The 12,146-nt window shown below is 41.8% G+C and overlaps 1 protein-coding gene across 1 annotated transcript in view; it reads right to left on the bottom strand.

Annotated features, from left to right (window-relative positions):
• Positions 1 to 30: 30 nt before the first annotated feature.
• LOC100696420 (collectin-12) overlaps positions 31 to 12,146 on the bottom strand; it is a 38,146-nt gene continuing 26,030 nt past the window's right edge. Inside the window, exons 3-10 of the mRNA XM_005448954.4 lie at positions 8,882 to 9,004; positions 4,375 to 4,461; positions 3,225 to 4,268; positions 2,604 to 3,101; positions 1,884 to 2,020; positions 1,689 to 1,798; positions 988 to 1,133; positions 31 to 883 (exon numbers count right to left, since the gene is read on the bottom strand). Coding sequence (XP_005449011.1) covers positions 864 to 883; positions 988 to 1,133; positions 1,689 to 1,798; positions 1,884 to 2,020; positions 2,604 to 3,101; positions 3,225 to 4,268; positions 4,375 to 4,461; positions 8,882 to 9,004 — 2,165 coding nt within the window. The 3' untranslated portion in view covers positions 31 to 863. The remainder of the gene's footprint in view (positions 884 to 987; positions 1,134 to 1,688; positions 1,799 to 1,883; positions 2,021 to 2,603; positions 3,102 to 3,224; positions 4,269 to 4,374; positions 4,462 to 8,881; positions 9,005 to 12,146) is intronic.

The raw sequence follows: 12,146 nt of genomic DNA, 5'->3' as shown, positions 1-12,146 counted from the left end.
AGAACTCAGCCACTGAGTACAACCACCCTGTGGGTTTTATGTGTTTATTTGTGAGTTATTCCTTAATTTCTTTCATAGTTCTTTGTTTTGCAGGAAAACACCCGAGTGCAGAAAACGGCACATTTTCTATTTTTGTATGAAGGATCCACAGTTTTTTATTCATGAACATATTTATGTATGTAATAGCAGAAAGTAAATCATACATAAAGTATTACTCTGTAAATTCGTTTACTAAAACTCAAGCTGATTGTTGCATTTTTCTAAGTTTATGCGTGAGTACTATATTTTTTATTTCCTACTCGTGTAATATAGATGGTCATGAGGTTAGATAACAGTTTCAAGATAGCATATCAGCGACATTATGTTTTTTGCGCATCATTTTGCACACCTTATTCCTTTTTTTTTTTTTTTCTTTGGAATTATATAAAGAGAAGCATTACCGAAGTCCATTTGGCTTCATAGATTTCATATTTTCCTACAAAAATTGCATAATGAAATATACATTCAGATATTCGGTTGTACATTGAGTACTGTTTTATCAAACGTGTTTCAAAAAAATATAAAAATATTTATATATATATATATATATAAAAATCAGTTGATTTGGTTATAAAAAGAAGATTCTCTTCCTATCTTGGTCACCCTGCTGTATTGCACTCCTGGTAATGTTGGACTGGCTTCACTTTGGAGGAGAAAGGCATCTCATCAGCACTGGAGAGATGTTTACTGTTGCAGCTCTGGGCTCATTTCAAAATTGTCCCTTTGCTCTCTCCATACGGACTGTCCCATGTGCTGCGTCAGTTGGACCAGTGCCACACGGGTGCAGTCTAGCTGCTTACTGTGCACTCAGACTGAACACATCACTATGATTCAGGCGATCTTGCTGAGGAAAAGAAAGAAAAGAAAAGAGATCAGCATTAAGGTAGTGAGCAAAATATGATTACAATTACTGTAGAGTGAAAACAGGCAAGACAGATGTTGACGCACAGGTCTCCATGTCCTTCTCGCAGATGTAGCTTATGAGATCTTCACAGGAGAAATCGTTCCATAATGCTTCGTGGATGAGACCCGCGCAGTCTTCTCCTTCTTCATGGCCGTGGCCCCAGTTGTCGGGCTGACCTGGCTTCCATTTCCTGCAGGCGAACAACAGAGGGCGATCACATGTTAGATTTACTGTGTTTGATCTAAGAGCCTAGGAGAAAAGCAAATAAAATAAATAGCATCCGACAATTTTCCACTGAATGTGCCTTTATTTTCGGTGGTTAGATCTGATGGCAGATCCCTGTGGTTAACTTTTCTCAGTAATGCTGCATTAAACTTTTTCACTGTTCAACTCATTGTTCTGTTTGCAGTTTTGTACACTTTAGTGTTTATCTCACTGTTCCCAAAAAGCAGTGAAATGCTCTCACTGGACGTGCCTCTATAAACAATGTTAGAATGAATTTGAATGTATTTCTTTTGTTTAAATAGGCAGCAACAAGACTTGAGCACTGGAGGTCTACATTCAATACCGTGCAATCACAAACTTTTCATAAGATTTTCACAGGATTTTTCAATGTTTATTTTGTAATGTTTCATGTAACTGAAAACCTACAGTTGTTATTATTGTTGGCATTTTTATTGGAAAGAAGTTCTTTTCTGAAACAAATATCCCTCCTGAGCATTCCCTAATTTACTGTAATACTGACGTGAAAGTAGGTTCAGTCCCATCCAGCCAGCGCCACGTGCGCTCCTCTTCCCTGTCGGTCAGACCCATCCAGAAGTAACCTTTGCCAAAGATCTGCCTCTTCAGCCATTTCTGAGGTCACATGAGGACAGAAAGAAAACTCAGTCAAAACTCACAAATACTAGAGAGCAATGCAATTACAAGATGTGCGACTCACCTGTTCCTCCATGTCGCTGATGATTAATAATGAACCAGACATTGATTCACAGGTTGCCTTTGCATGATCAAAACTGTACAGGTCTTTGGAGAAAAAATAGCACTTGTCTCTGTAGTTTAGCCATTCAGCAGGGCATCCTGCAAGACATTGAAAAAGCATACAAGTACAATTTGTTTTCTTCTAAAGTGATGTGAGATGAAGAAAAAAAAAGCTCAGTTTAGCAGAAAGTACCGCAAACCTGGCTCTGCCTAGCATTCCTGTAAAACATTTAGTTTTAACCACATAGTTATATATCTATATCTATCAAGAAAAAGCATGAAGAGACAGCAAACTAGACCGCTCTAGCTGAGTCCCAGAATGAAAATACAGAGCTGTAAAGGAATGTAACAGGTCTCCTGTGACTAAACTGGCTAGTTGGTGCTTTTTTAGCCTTTAGACCACAGGTGTCGAACTCCAGGCCTCAAGGGCCGGTGTCCTGCAGGTTTTAGATGTGTCCTTGATCCAACGCAGCTGATTTAAATGGCTAAATTACCTCTTCAACATGTCTTGAATTTCTCCAGAAGCCTGGTAATGAACTAATCATTTGATTCAGGTGTGTTGAAACAGGGTGAGATCTAAAACCTGCAGGACACCGGCCCTCGAGGCCTGGAGTTCAACACCAGACATATGCTATCTGACTAAGTCAACATAATCATTCTGATACTGATTATGAAGTCATACCTGGAGCCCATACGGTAGGACCCACTGCCTCATCCTGCAGAGACACGGGTGCAAAAGGAACTGCAGGGACCCGGATTGGTAGTCCTGGTTGCCCGGGTGGTCCTACTGGCCCTGAGGGCCCTACTGGTCCTGGCAGTCCCCTTGGTCCTTGCTCTCCAGGTGGTCCAATTGGGCCACGGATACCTGGTGGGCCCTGTACACCCTGAGGACCAGGTTGTCCATCTCTTCCAGGCAAACCAGCACTACCTGGTTCTCCTTTAGTACCAGGTGGTCCAGCTCTGCCTCCTGACCCTCTAGGGCCCTTTGACCCGGGGCTGCCAGGTATGCCTGGGAGACCCTTTAACCCTGGAAGGCCCGGTGGTCCTGGACTACCCTGCTCTCCTCTAGGTCCTCGGATCCCAGGAGCTCCCTTGTCTCCTTTCTCTCCCTTCTGGCCTGACTGACCAGGTAGTCCCTGAGGTCCTTTGTCCCCTCTTGGCCCTCTGGGACCAGGGGGACCTGAAACAAAAGAACATTCTCTAACTTTCTCAATTTAATCTTAGCAAGAAAGTTAAAATAATATTTAAAATTTAAAACAGACATTGATTCATATAATACATTTTGCAGGCACACTTCTCTTACCCTTTAAAATAGTAAAGTTGGTTATTAGTTGTGAATGCTTGGTGTCCACCAGCTTCATCTCCTCCATGACAATAGAGAGGCTTGTGACCTCCTTGTCCAAACGCGCTGCCAGCTCTTCCTGCTGTGACCTCAGACTCGTTGCATCTGTCCTCACGTCAGCCATGCTGTTGTTGAGGTTTAGCAGGAAGTCTGAATGACGGCCAACTGTCTCTGAACAAGTGCGTAAATCATTCAGGTTTAGATTGATTGCACCAAGAAGCTGTGTGGTGAAGCTGATGTTGCCGGTCACACGATCAATACTCTGCTCCGACTCATCCAGTCGCACCTCTAGGCGGTCAAACTTTGTAGATGTGAGGTTGCCGAAGTCCCTCTGCTGATCCATGATCTCCCTTAGAGTCTGGTCATGAGCCTCTGCCAGGCTGCTGGTGTTCTGGAGCTGGTTAGCAATAAATGTGAGCTGTGTCCCCACATCCTCCAGGCTGTCATTGTTGGACTTAGCTAGAGCTGAGGTATTACTGGCCAAGATTTGCAGGTTTTCCACTTTGCTACGAAGCCACTCTGTATCAGAGCGGGTCTGTCGGGTGTTCTGTTCAAGGCTCTGAAAGTCATTGCGCATCTTATGAATAGCCTGGCTGGTGTCATCGACTGAGCGTTGCAGAGCAGCAATGAGGCCTCTCTGCTGGGCCTGAGTGAGGTTGAGACTGCTGATACTTAGCAGCACCTGATTTTGGAGTTTTACCTGCTGCTGGAGTTCTCTTTGCAACCTAACTGTGTCTTCCTGAAGACCCTCAATGATGTTGCCGTACGACTGCAGACTGCCATTTACAGAGCGCAAGGTGGCTGTGTTAATGTTCAGCAGTCCTTGAATGGAGCCCTGGCTGCTCTGGATGTCTGAGCCGATGTTCTGCAGCTGATTCAGCTTAACTTGATCATTGCGGATGCGCTCTTCCACCGCAGACAGCTGCCTCTGGAGAGTCCAGATGTTGTTCTTAAAAGCCTGGATCTCTGTGGTGGTATTCTCCGACTTCTCTCCGGTCTGATCATCTGAAGATGCAGATTTGTACAGTAAATTATAATAAAAATACATCGATGATTCACTGTAACTTTTAGTTACAGCTTTTGATTTCAAAGTGTGAGCCTAGATACATACCTAGCTTTTTCAAATCAGTCTCAACAGCAATGATCTTTCCTCCATAGTTTGCAATACCTTCAGACACACTATCAACTCTTTGCACCACTGTAAAGAAAACAGGGCAGGCAAGACAAAGGTTAGCTACACAGGGTCTGTCTTTCATTAACAAACAAAATAGGTATGACAGAACAGCCTGCAACCACAGACACCGTATATAAATGGGATCAGAGAGGAAACCAATTAAAGTCTCTGACATACACTATAGGGGAGATGTGTCCACATCTCTTGGAGGCATGTAATAATGACAAACCCTGAGTAATGTAATCCCTTGGGTTACACCAGATTCAGACATAAAGCGATATGGAGTTGCTGTGCATTGAAAAGGAAAAAGGCATTAAGAAAGAGAGAGAGAGGGGGAGGAAGACACACTGATTCAGCAATGATGGTGTGGGTGGTCAGTGACCAATGCTTAGATGGTAGGTGCATAGGAGGACATTGCAGAGGGCCTTAGGGGACAGGAAGTGACCTGAGGGGGGGTCTTCAGTAAACAAGCGGATCAAAGATGACCAGTGGAGACAGACTCTGTGGCAGGGAGGCTCTTCACGCCCCCACAGGCGACACAGGCATTCATTTCCTCTGGAATGTGTCTGGGATTCCAGGGATGCATCCCGCTTCTACCTCCAGTCTCACCAGGGGGACACATCCTGTAAGTGGGAACAGCACTGGCTCCTCTGCTGTGAAGCTGCATCTGAACTGTTTACTTCAGGATTAAGGATAACGGCTGAATCCATGGGCTTTAATTATTGACCAGAAACTAAATATATCTATTCCTCTGAATGGGAGCAAGCATCAAAATGCTTTAGATTAATGTTAGCATGAAGTGTGTCTCTGTTTAGTTTTAAATCTTTTTTAAAAAAATGTACAGACTAAACTAGGACATACAACTTTTTAATTGGTGAGTTCTAGAAATTGTGGTAGGCTGATTTTGTGGTTTGAACTGAGTTACAATAGCTGTTTTCATCTGTTTTCAGATTGTATGCTAAACAAAAACGTCTGGAAATTTAATTCTGAAAATGTTTCCCGTCTTTGGCTTTTTAACCCTCTCCAAAACCCACCTAAACTTGTTTCTGGGAATAAGCAAACCAGTAAAACTGTGTTGCGATGCAACTGTACCACATTATTTTTTAGTTATGAATCTAAAAGGTCAGTTGGATAGGAAATACTGCACACACAGAAAATTAAATGTAACGCATTTCCAGTAACCAGATGTACAATGAAGCTCCACAAACGCCTTAAAAAAGCATATAAACTTTAAGCTCTGCAGACCTATCGTAATCTACACCTATGGCACATTGTTTCATTAGCAAACACACAGACACACACACACACACTAACCTGGAAACTAAAACTAAACATGAGCAGAAGCTTCTGGAACTTTTCCACATGTTCTGTTCATGGGCTGGCCTCAGGAGAGGATCATTGCATCACACAGTGGTAAAATTAACCATAAAACACACATGCAAAAAGCTGAAATTACAACAGGGTTGCAGAGGAAAGCATTATTTTGCCTCATAGACCCAAATGTTGTAGAAATGAGCTGTTTTGTATTCAGTTTGAAGTCTTTCCAAGATTTTGTGTGGGCAGGTTCTGAAACTGTGTGTCGGCTCTGTCCGGGCTGTCTTGTAAAGTCAAACTCTCTTATGCAACTTTTTAATGAAGTGAGTGAACTTCAAACTCTAAGATTGAGCTGAATCTAAGAAGGCTAGCACAACATTAGCTGACATGATGGCGACACTTTAGCATTAGCTGTCCATTGCAGTAAATTTCGCTAAAGCGGGTAGAACAGGAAACAAAAAACACGTTTACATAGGGATTCTGTCTGCAGCAGAAGTGCTGAACTGATCAATGAAATGTTCTTTGCTCATGAACCGAAAGACGGAATAATGCGCTATTTTTTCATTTAAAGTTAATCTATAAAGAAATGTCAGTATTTGGCTCTTTGGTGTTTTATGCTTGGAATTCAGAGTCACAGGCTTCTGGTCCTTTTTTTGTTGTTGTCTTTGAGGAAAATTAATGGGACGTGAACCCATGAGCTCTGAGAATAACCTAATTTTGCTTTTGGTTCTGTCAATCGAGAAAACAAGCTGCAGGAGAGAAGACTGGGGTCACTGCCTCCCAACTACACTTCTGAGTTTAAACTGCATCAAAACAAAAGAGCCACATGCAGGACGTTTCTGTGGGTCAGTGATGGAGGACAGAGAGAGACACACAAGTTTATTGCGTAGAAGACTCTGGGTCTCACTACATAACCATCTGGAGCTGGGAGTGTGTTTAGGCTGAACTGTGGTTCCCTTGACAGAGCAGCGCTTCAGTGCCAGTAAAAACCCAGTTTCAGTGGGTTCTGCTGGAGTTGCACTGAGTTCACTCACTTCTCATCTGGGAGCAATTAGGCCTGCCTGAAAACATGCAGCGAGGAACAAGAAAGACCGGCTGAGCTCACAGCGTAAGGGGACATCATTGTTCGTGTACTCAAGGCACACAGATAAGCCCCGAACATGTTAACTTCACGCCATTTTCACCAATTGAAAATAAGACGGGGACATAGAGCAGTCACATATGGGAATGTTTAAGACAATTATAGCAGGAACATTCAGAGTTCAATCCTCCAAAAGACGGCGGGACTGCTTCCCGACCTGGAAAAAATTAGAAAAAAAAGCCAACCAGGAAGTTCAGCTCCACAAAGCCTGAAGAACTTCTCCGGAGGTGTGAGCTTTGGGGGAGTTCGTAAAATAAACTGAGAGAAGGTTGCGGGGTGGAGAGAGAAAAGAGAGAAGGCAGACAGACAGTCAGATGAAGTTGAAATTTAAAGGGTATGTTCACCCAAATTACATAGAAAAATACTGTACATGCTCACGACTGATGTTTGTAGTCATGCATACTGTATAGTTTTTGGCGATAATGTGGGGGCTTATACTAAAAGGTGAGTAAAATTAAATTTCAGTCAGAACTCATATGGACAAAAGAGGATTGTGATTTCCATCAGCATTACATTTATATTTGGTGGCATTGCTCTGTTTAGGGATACCCTCCTGTGTGCATGAGACAGTGTTTGCCGAAAGGTAAAGACAGAAAATCCAATTTTGGAAAAAAACACATATTACGACAATGACAATGTTTCAAATTGCTTGTTGAAGCAACCAATGGATATGAGTACAGTATAGTACTGTGGAAAAGTCTTGAGCTACCCATTATTTCTTTAGATATTTCTTTAACAGCATCTTGAGCAATAGTTTTCAGAGGAATTTTAGGACTACTGGAGGACAAAAAAACTAAAAAACTACAGTATCTACAGCAGATGAACAGTATGCAAAAGTTACATCAGTTGCATCTGGCCCTTCAGTTGATCCATCAATGGTTTGCTGAAGCCTCATCAGAAATGGTCTCAGTGGAAGGGTGGCTGTCAAGAAGCCATTGGTAAGGAAGGGAAACAGAGAGAAAAGACTGAGGTCTTCCAAATTACACAAGAACTGGATTGAAAATCAGTGGCAACAGGTCTTATGGAATGATGAATCCAAATGTAAAATTTTTGGTTTAAATCATCACTATACACGGAGGAGATCAGGAGAGAGTGTGTAACTGTTACAGTCATATACTATCAGTCATGGATTAACCTCCCCAGAACCTAGATCTCAGCATTATTAAAGCTCATTTTTGCTTTATATACTATATATGTTTGTACATTTATATATGTTTTGATTTCTATATGCACCTATTTCCTATTTTCCTATCAAAATATAAAGGAATGGGGATTGGCTAAAGCCTTTCACAGTACTGTATCATCTTCTCTGGCTATTTCACGTTTCCATTCACAATATATAGAGTATCTGGAGTCACCCCGCATGTGAAATGCACTGCCAGGCATATTTGTTTTGTTAGCTGTTTCTCTTGGGTTCAATCACTGTTTGTTTTTGGTAACTTCATATTTACACATGAAGGTGAAATCTCTCATGTGATTCTGCAAGAAAGTAAACAAGCATTTTTTCATAAAATCGAAAACTCCTTGAGTAATTTTTTTGGGGGGGGGGGGGGTATTTGGTTTAACAGGGCGTTTATCTGTAACAGGAAATGTAGAGAGAGCAAATTGAGGGTAAAACTGTTTTCCTCGTGGATGTGGCAGAAGTGTTGTCATACTTTCCATTACTGAACCATTGAATAATGACAATGAAGCATTGCAAAAGAACATTCATGTCATACTTCAGCATGCTGAAGTCCACTCAAGGGACGGAGAGCTGTTTGCCTCACACACAGGAGGTCTCATACGGTCATGAAACAGTGAAGCTCTTGGCAGCACAAAGAGAAAACTAATGATATGTTTGGATGGTTACTCCTTCAACATAATGTAAGTGAATCATTTCAACATTTTAGAAAACAAAGGGCGTCATTGTAGAAGTGTTTGCCATCCTCTAATTTATTCTGTTAGATTACAGTGATAGTGGAAAGGAGTGTGGCGGGCAGCTTGTTTTACCTTTATATCCAAGTATAGCAACAGCGATGGTGAGGAGTGTACACAGCACATAGAGCAGAGCTATGGAAGTCTTCAGTGCCCATTCATTCTTACACTTCGTGCACTGGGTGCCCTCCTGGATTCCTGCGTAAAAACATGAAAGAATACCAAATGAGTCAATACACTTTGCTTCCTATGGAGCATTTTTCTGAATCAGAAATGCCTAAAGTGTGTAGGTGGAGTTTGGTGTTCGCTAAGGACTCCAGGAGACCCACATCTGGATAAACAGCCCTGGAGTCTACATTAAAGAGGCCAGCTCTTCCATCGGGGGTCCTGGTGGAGAAGGGACACAAAAACAATCCCCCCCACTGACTTGTTTAGACTCAGCGACATGCTTATTTTCCTGAACTTAGTCTTCTCTCAGCAAACTGCCTCTCTTTCAGTCGCCTTGTGTGAAAAGATTTCTTCCCAGAGAAATGGAGGCAAACGGCGTGTAGATTTTTTTTTTTTTTTAATGCAGTGTCAGGACTGTGGAATGAAATTAGGGGCCCTTAGCGTGTGGGGACACTTTTGGAATATTCCTTTTCAAGGATATTTTTCATGACAGATGAGTGGTGAGCTCTACAGTGCTGACGGGAACACAGCTGCATTTCATTTTCAGTTCAGGGAGTGTGTGTGTGTGTGTGTGGGTGTGTGTGTGTGTGTGTGTGTGTGTGTAAAGGTTGGGAATGTAGTGTGTGAGTATGTGTGAATTTTGTGTTTTTGGGGGGTGTTTGCTTTTCATGTACCTGGAATAAAAAAAATTATAAAGGAATACAAGATATATTCAGATTAACAGGAGCCATAATACGTGGACCTGTAAAGTGCAAGAATCACTTAGTGCCAAAGGTTTAACCACACATCGAGCTCGAGTGTGTTTTATATGATGAGGTAATTCTTAAATAAACTAAAAATCCAGCGCCGATTGGATCCTCAGTGTCCCACTGGGAGTTTCGATGCCAAAGTTAACAACATCATTTATTCTTATTGGTGTGAAGGGATTTTTTTTAAGATCACTGAGTGTTAGACCTCAGTCAAAGACGGTGTCAAGTTGGAGAAGAGGTGGAACACCTGGTCAACCTCAACAGGAGATTTACTGTAAAGAGTACAAGTGATGGATGAAACTGAAAAAGGGAGTTCTAGATGTAATCATTCCATGTGATTGATTCTGTGCAAACTCAAATGACACCACCATTACCTCACTGACCAGCAAGAAGACCTACTTTACTTCATATGCCTTAAGGTGGACTCAGTGTATCGGGCCAGCACCCACACTGTTAAAAGCACGTCTTCAGTCGAGGTAAACTAACAAATCAGCCAAGCTGTTTTAACCTGTTGTAGAGGTTGGGATGTTCGCGGTAGATCTTTTGGATCCCGATGGTTGCAAATTGGGAGGTCCATGAATTGGACTTGACTGGAATTTGTCAACCATTACAAACCTTATGTTCTGGCATTCATGATGATGGTGATGATACAATGACACATGCCACCTACCAAAAAATTGCCACCCCCAGTGGCCCTTAATCAAGGCCTCCCCTAGCAGGACCCCTTCCCACTGCAAAATCTGCTCAGGAAAAGTTTGAGGGACGAATCAAAGAAGCCAAGAATTCATACAGCCTCCACATTTCCCACATCACAATGTCCTCACAGCATTCAGGCCTCACGTAGCAACCTACAGCAACCAGGATCCACTGCCAACATCCTGGTACCTAATACCAGAGAACACCCACAGAGATCTCATTTCTGAGTCAGAGCTGTTTAGGCAGTACAAGGTGACTTATACAATAAAAAGTAAGAGGCTGACTGGTGTATGACTTATACTGAAGTCAAGTCAAGTCAAGTGGCTTTTATCGTCATTTCAACCATGTACAGTGGTACAGTACAGAGTGGAATGAGACAGCGTTCCTCTGAGACCCTGGTGTTACACATGACATATAACAGACAATCAACACAGGACTACGTAAAGTGCAACGTGCAAAAATTGCAAAACAACAAGACGACAGTGCAACACTAGACAGAACAGGATGTTGGAACGGATGCTATAAGTGTCTGTGATGGAGGGAAGAGAGGGTATTGCGATCCGATACGGTGCCTTTACCATATCAGACAGTGATGCAGCTGCTCAGGATATATAATTTTACCACTGGGATTTTTTCTTTTGTTGCACAAATATTAGTGTTCAAATTTTGCCCCCCAAAAGTTTATGGCCATACCTGTAGTGATCTTCTTTCTGAGGAAATTATAATTTAAACAAAAAGGTTTTTTAATCACACTTGTCTTTACTCAATGTGGAGATTAAAAAACACTCAATTCATGAACTGTTTATGAGTATTTATTTATTTATTTGCAGGATCCTGAAGCAGTAAATTGACTTCTTCCAATTTCTTCCAATTAACTTCACACCCAAAAACATTTTTTGCTCACCACCAACTTCTAAGGAAGCATCTGTCTGATTTCATGCGGTAGCTTTTGGATTATTTTTGCAGGAAACGATACAGGTGAGAACAATTAGTCTGAATAAAATCAGTTAAGTTGCATCATAGTAAACTGCTAACACAGAAGAGTCTGTAAATATGAAGCAAACTACAGAGATTTGGCAGTTTTTAAAATGCTTTTGTTCCTGATCCAAACTTTACTCTGTCAACTTAAACAGAGAAGATTTACTTTTCAGCTCAAAACTGTACTATAAAAAAAAAATTGGTCTTGAGCATTTGTTTCCAACGATGACAACGCAGAAGCCCATAAATCTTATCAAAGTGTTTCAAAGCAAGACGTTTTTAAGCAAAATCAGTAACTTGTGACTCTCTTCTTGCCAAAATATTCACTTCTTTTCATTCTATGGCCACAGAAAGATTAGGAAAGCGTGACATGAGTCAAAGAAATGAGAGAAAACTGTGGAAACTGCAGTACTCAGGCAGGTTAAGAGCCTCGTTTGCCTTCTTATGTGTATTAACAGGTATTCATCCCTGAAACATGTCCATCTTTTCAAAAACACAGGTCTGGTTCAGGGCATGGAGCGAAAGTGATTACCACATCAGGAGTTACCAAAGTCTTTCCTCTGCTTGGTTTAACTGTAAGCAGAGAAGTGCACTCTGGGAATATGGCCATGATAAATGATTGCCTTTTCTGAATCATTCATAACTGCTGGCATGTTTGAAGTGTCAGCTCGTGCAAACTTCCCCAATGAAGTGAGCACATCAGTTCATCAGCTCACAGTAATCAAAGTGCTGCTGTTCCAATCCAAACA

The sequence above is a fragment of the Oreochromis niloticus genome, linkage group LG9 (genome assembly GCF_001858045.2).
Source record: "Oreochromis niloticus isolate F11D_XX linkage group LG9, O_niloticus_UMD_NMBU, whole genome shotgun sequence".
Lineage (NCBI taxonomy): Eukaryota > Metazoa > Chordata > Actinopteri > Cichliformes > Cichlidae > Oreochromis > Oreochromis niloticus.
The sequence above is the reverse complement of the archived record's forward strand: the minus strand, read 5'-3'. Positions and strand labels throughout refer to the sequence as shown.